This window comes from Dipteris shenzhenensis, chromosome 12 (assembly GCF_047967505.1).
Source record: "Dipteris shenzhenensis isolate YYH24624 ecotype China chromosome 12, Dip_SZ_1.0, whole genome shotgun sequence".
Lineage (NCBI taxonomy): Eukaryota > Viridiplantae > Streptophyta > Polypodiopsida > Gleicheniales > Dipteridaceae > Dipteris > Dipteris shenzhenensis.
Genome location: NC_141607.1, coordinates 22,081,611 through 22,087,238, shown reverse-complemented (window position 1 = coordinate 22,087,238; position 5,628 = coordinate 22,081,611). Strand labels below are relative to the sequence as shown.

Below are 5,628 nucleotides of genomic sequence, written 5' to 3'. Positions count from 1 at the left end.
TAATTAACTAATCAATTAATTAGCTAACTAATAATTTATTTTCCTCTCATTCATACCTCCCCCCTCCCCCCCTCTCTCCCTCTCTCTCTCTCTCTCTCTCTCTCTCTCTCTCTCTCGTGTTGTTCCTCCCCATTTCGAGCCCCTTCGCCTCCCCTCTTCCTCCCCCCCTTCCCCTCTCTCTATTCTCTCCTCCTCTCACTAGGGATAGTGGCATTCCCTCCCCCTCCCTTACCCTCTCTCTTGCTAGTGGTGGCACTGGTTTATGGCTGGACATGAGGGAAGGGGAGAGGAGAGAGAAGGAAATGAGGAGAGGGGAGGGAGACAGAGAGTGGATGGGGACGTAGAGAGAGATGGGAAGGGAGGAGGACAGAAAGGGGGAGAGGGCAAGGGGAGTCTTGGCCATGTCCACATGAGATCCCCTCCCTTCTCCCCTTTTCCCTCCCCTTTCCTTCCCCTCTCTCTCCCTTTCCCTCCCCTCTCTGCCCGTTCCCTCTTCCCCTCCCTATCCCTCTCCCTCCCTCCCCTGTCTCTCTCTCCCTCCCTCCCGTCTCTTTCTCTTTGGTAGCCCAGAATCATTTTTGAGTTTTCTGTCCCTCTATTCAATTTTCCAACAATAATGTTATAGTTAAGTTCCTCTCTCTCCCCCTTCTCTACTTTCTTCCATCCCCCTTTCTCTCTTCCTTCCTCCCCACTATCTTCCCTCCCTCCCCTTCCTTTTTCTTCCCTCCCTGCCCTCTCTCTCACTACCTCCCCTCTCTCTCCCCCTTCCCTTCTCCCTCTCACATGGCCATGTGGCCATAGGCTTTTAATTTTTTAATTAAAAAATCAAAATTAAAAAAATAAACAATTCTTCCATTCCTTGCTACCTCTTGTGTAGCTGCAATTATGCGCTCAATTTTTTTTTTTGGGGGGGGAAAACAAAATAGGCCATATCCATGGCCATGCAAGAGGGGCTGGGAGGGGGAAGGAGGGGAGGGGGACAGCTAAAAGGAGTGAAAAGGAAGGGGAAGAGAGAGTGAAAGAGAGAGGACAAAGAGGGGAGGGAAGGGGGAGGAGAAGGAAGAAAGCTTGCTTTTAGATGGAAATTGACTTACGGGAGGGGTGAGAGACAATATCTCACTCACAAAACCCTAAAAGCATCCAAATCTACTAGCTAATTTATGGAGAATTTGTTTGTATTACCTTTGATAAAGGCTGGAGAAAGAAAATGCATTTTAAAGTTTATCCATTTGTTGGTACTTAAAACTTAGGTTTTATAAATTTACATTCATTACTTTTTTTCACATCTTCTATATATTTTTATTTGTGAGGTGGCATGTGGGGTGTGTGTGTGTGTGTGTGTGTGTGTGTGTGTGTGTACATTATTTGTATATAGAGATACATATTGCAGATACATACATGTACTAACACATCTACATAGACACATGAATGTGCAATCATGATGCAATGGGGTAGCATGAAGACCACCTGCTTAACAAGGAAGAAAGTGCATTCATTTTTTTTGAAGGGCATGAGTTTAACATCATATGCATATACATAATCTATTAGTTACGTTTCATACGTCTATGTGTATAGATGCATAATTTATAAGTTACGTTTCATATGTCTATGTGTATAGTCAACATATTTTGAATATTAAATACACACATCCTCATGCTACCCTCGAATTGAGAATCTATGTTGTAGCAGCCCATGGGTCTCCTATTTGATCTGTGTTCACATGTGTGATACACAACATGTATGTGTGTGTGTGTGTGTACATACATATATGCATATGCACATACCTTGCATAGAGAGAGAGAGAGAGAGAGAGAGAGAGAGAGAGAGAGAGAGAGAGAGAGAGAGAGAGAGAGAGATCATCTCTACCTTGCATCACGAGGCAATAAAGCCATTTTAAATAAAAAAGAGCTCTTTCCAAGGGGGATTAGAGAGCGGAGGACTAAGAATGCGAAGACGAAGTGAGTAGGGAGCTATAAGTGGAGAAGCAATAAAATTTGAGGAAGGACTTAATTATTGAGCTTGATATAAAATCTTATCTCCCAGTTTTCATGATCTTGAAATTCAAGGATTCATGCAATTCCTATATGGAGGCTTCTTCCTCTCCTTGATTTTGAACCATGTGCAATCAAAAAACGATCTCATGGAAGTCTTGGCGAGAATAGCACACATAAAAAGGACCTCCTATGATATAGATTGCGGGTGAGGGAAGCCAATGTATTATAGGTAGCCATGCATGCCAAATTGAAATCAATTCGTTGCTACTAAGAACAATGTAGTTATTGGCTTCCTCCCTCTTTTTTATGAATCAATGTACTTTTTATTAGCTACTTTTGAGGTATGGAATGTCGTCTAAATTCCACACACATAGGCACACACACTTTTTTGTTAAAATAAATATTTTGCTAGCTAATATTGTACACGTGTGTGGACAGATGCACACAACCCTAAAGGTAACATGCGATAGAGAGAGAGAGAGAGAGAGAGAGAGAGAGAGAGAGAGAGAGAGAGAGCTTTAAATTGGTTTACAAAATATTTTTCCCAAGTAAAGTAAGTCCAAGGAAATCATTGGGATTTGCTTAGAAAATTTTCTACAAATCATACAAATATAAGGAAATATAATGGTATAACAAATATTTTTCCCGTGTAAAGGAAGTCATAGAAATTCATTAGGATTTGATTATTTGCTACAAATCATACAAATGTATGGGAAATATAACCAATCCTCTCTCTCTCTCTCTCTGTCTCTCTCTCTCTCTCTCACACACACACACACACACACACACACACACACACACATGCAATGTTACCAAAATTGATTTTCCCAACTAAAAGAAATGCTAAGGCCTAACTGAGATCCAATTCTAAAATTCCCCGAGAAGCATTGGCAAATATATATTGAGATTTAGAAATAAAACCCAAAATTTTCTTCCTTAGAATCCCAAAGTTGAGACCCAACGAAGCGTAGACAGGTCATGCTACTCGTTACAATAATATACTAATATAAAGGCGACACAACCAACAAGTTTGTGTCATAGAAAAAGAACCGGGTTTGGGGTAAGATTTAACCATTAAGAAATACCTAACTAACTCTAAGCTAAGTTTAAAAGTCAACCAACAATTAAGGACCACTCAGCTAACTCTAACCTAATATTAGACTAAGATTCACACGGGAAGCTGGTCCAATTTGAACTACACAAGTTTCAAACATGTGTGGAGATTAAGAAAAAAAAGAAATTTGGGGAGGTAAGAAAATGGCTCCCAACTTCCAAGAGAGGCAAACATACTAGCATCTAGGAAGAATGGGAACTTTGAGGGGGTTTTTCATGACGGCAGTGAAGCCGATCTTCTCAGTGAAGTCCACGTGAAGGGGAGCTCCACTACTAGGACCCCATTGGAAGGCTTGCACAAGGCGACCCACAAAGAGAGCAACATGCGTCAAAGCCATGCCTGCCGCTGGGCACATCCTTCTTCCTGCACTGAAAGGTATCATCGTCACCTCCCTTGTCCCTGTCAAGTCCACCTCCATCGCTCCCTCCTTCATGAACCTCTCTGGCTTGAACTCCTTTGCCTCTTCCCAGATCTCCTCGCTCCTCGATATCGATGGCAAATGACAGTGCACCAGTGCCCCCTCAGGTATCTTGTAGCCTCCCACCTTGCACGTTTCTGTCACACAGTGCGGTAAAAGTGTATGCCCCGGTGGATGCATCCTTAGCGACTCCTTGATCACTGCTTGTAGATACGGCATCCTCTCCACGTCCTCCTCCTCCAATGCTCTCCCCTTTCCCACCACTGTCTCTAGCTCTTCATATACCTTGGCTTGAACTCCCGGATGCATCACCAGACGTGCCATGGTCCATTCTAAGCAGCTCACCGTCGTGTCCGTCCCTGCCACCAGAAGTTCTCCGCAGAGCGCTGTCATCTGATCGTCTGCGGAGAGTTTTAATTCCCCTTTCTCCTGCAATTTTTGTAGAGTTTCCACGTAGTTGCCGGGTATTAATTCCCCCATCTCTTCAGCTTTCTGCCTCTGGTGCAACAAATTGTTGAAGGTCTTGATTTGCATCCTCCAAAGCTTATTTCTCATTTGCGTTTTCCTCCAGTCTAGAATGTACAGGAAGGGAAAGATATCGGACAGTAACTCCATGTATTCTGACATAATTAAGGTGATTAGTGCATCCAATTCTTGGACGTCGTGGTTCTCGTCATAGTTGAAGTATACGCCTAAAACAATCAATAAAAGAACCTCGAACATAGCCTTTCTGCAGTTGTAATAAACTGCCACGTTACCACCGCATCTCTCTGCCTCTCCTTTGAAGCGGCCAATCAGAGTCTCAATGATACGGTTCCTGGCGGCTTTAAAAACCTTCACTTTTCCTGCGTTCAGCACTTCGCTGACCAAGTTTCTGCGCATGTTCCGCCAGTAGGGGCCATAGGGGGATGCGCTGATGGTGCGAAAGTTGCCAGAGAACAAGGCTATGGAAGGGAGTAGTGGGCGAGAGGAGAACAAGGAGCCCTTCTGTACCAGAGCTTCGTGGGCAAGATCTGCCCCGGTTATGAAGATGATGTAAAACGGCCCGAGGCGCAGGCTGATGATAGGACCATACTTGCGTCGTAAATTTTCAATGGGCTTACCAGTTAGCATGATATCTCGCAGAAGAAACAGATGTCCGATTACAGGCCACCCTGGGGGGCTTGGAGGCAGCGTTGAAGAGCGAGAAGGTCCCAGGAGGAAGAATAGCAATGCGCCGGCAGCTACTAAGGTTGCAGGGATCAGAACAACGGGCGACAACATATTGTTGTACTGAAGCTGATCCATGTGTGCCAGTGCCGTCAATCCGGAAAGCAGAGGCTTGCAGCAATCTTTTTTCTGCGGAGCAAACAAGAGTGATTTAAAGAGCAACTGAAATCTCTGTTGCCGCACAACGAGAGAGTGCTCAAGAGCCGTGAACGTTGGCCTACCAAATCTCTAAGGTTTCTGTCCAACAAATGTGACAAACAGCAAATGGAAAGACCGACCAGCTCGCAGCAGTCATCAGTTGCGAGTTGCGATCATCAGTTGCGACTTGCGAGTATAACTTGAAAGTACAAGCCAGCACGATTGCAAGCGAACGTCTAATTCGAATTTCGAACATGTCCACCTCTTAAGAAGAGACTAGGCGAGAATCGAGATTCGAGATCGTCTGAAAGTCAGGATACCCAGTCAAAACAAAGACGTGCAATTGAGAAGAGTCAAACTTCAAAGCCGTGCTCTCCAAGTTCTCTTTTCTGATTTCTCAACGCACGCACCATCAACACGTAGCTTGGGTGCAAGAATTGGTCAGCGTCCAGCGTCGGTGACAGTAAATCAAAGCAAGTGTAAAAGGACTCGCGCAAAAGTAGATCTGCATTCTAGAGTCTACATCCATGAAAACATCACACCTAGCAAACAACAAACTTCAAGGCAAGTCGTGGAGACTCTGCCATTTGCGAGGAGAATAGTGTCTCTCCTCGCCAGCTGTCTAGCTACCGCATTCCCGTCGTCGACACATCATCAGTGCCCATTCCAATTTAACCCCTACATTGCGGTCCATGTCCCCCTCCCACCAGCCCTTTTAGTGGCCAAGAAGTACTCTCCTGTCACACTTTCCCGAT

The 5,628-nt window shown here is 44.6% G+C and overlaps 1 protein-coding gene across 1 annotated transcript; it reads right to left on the bottom strand.

Moving 5' to 3' along the window:
* Positions 1 to 3,061: 3,061 nt before the first annotated feature.
* Positions 3,062 to 5,000, bottom strand: LOC147895977 (cytochrome P450 77A2-like). Its single transcript, XM_087383023.1, has 2 exons — positions 4,957 to 5,000; positions 3,062 to 4,864 (listed from the first exon to the last, which is right to left on the bottom strand). Exon 2 carries the CDS (start codon positions 4,811 to 4,813, stop codon positions 3,284 to 3,286), a length of 1,530 nt encoding a protein of 509 aa, XP_087239149.1. The 5' UTR covers positions 4,814 to 4,864; positions 4,957 to 5,000; the 3' UTR covers positions 3,062 to 3,283.
* Between the last annotated feature and the right edge of the window lie 628 nt (positions 5,001 to 5,628).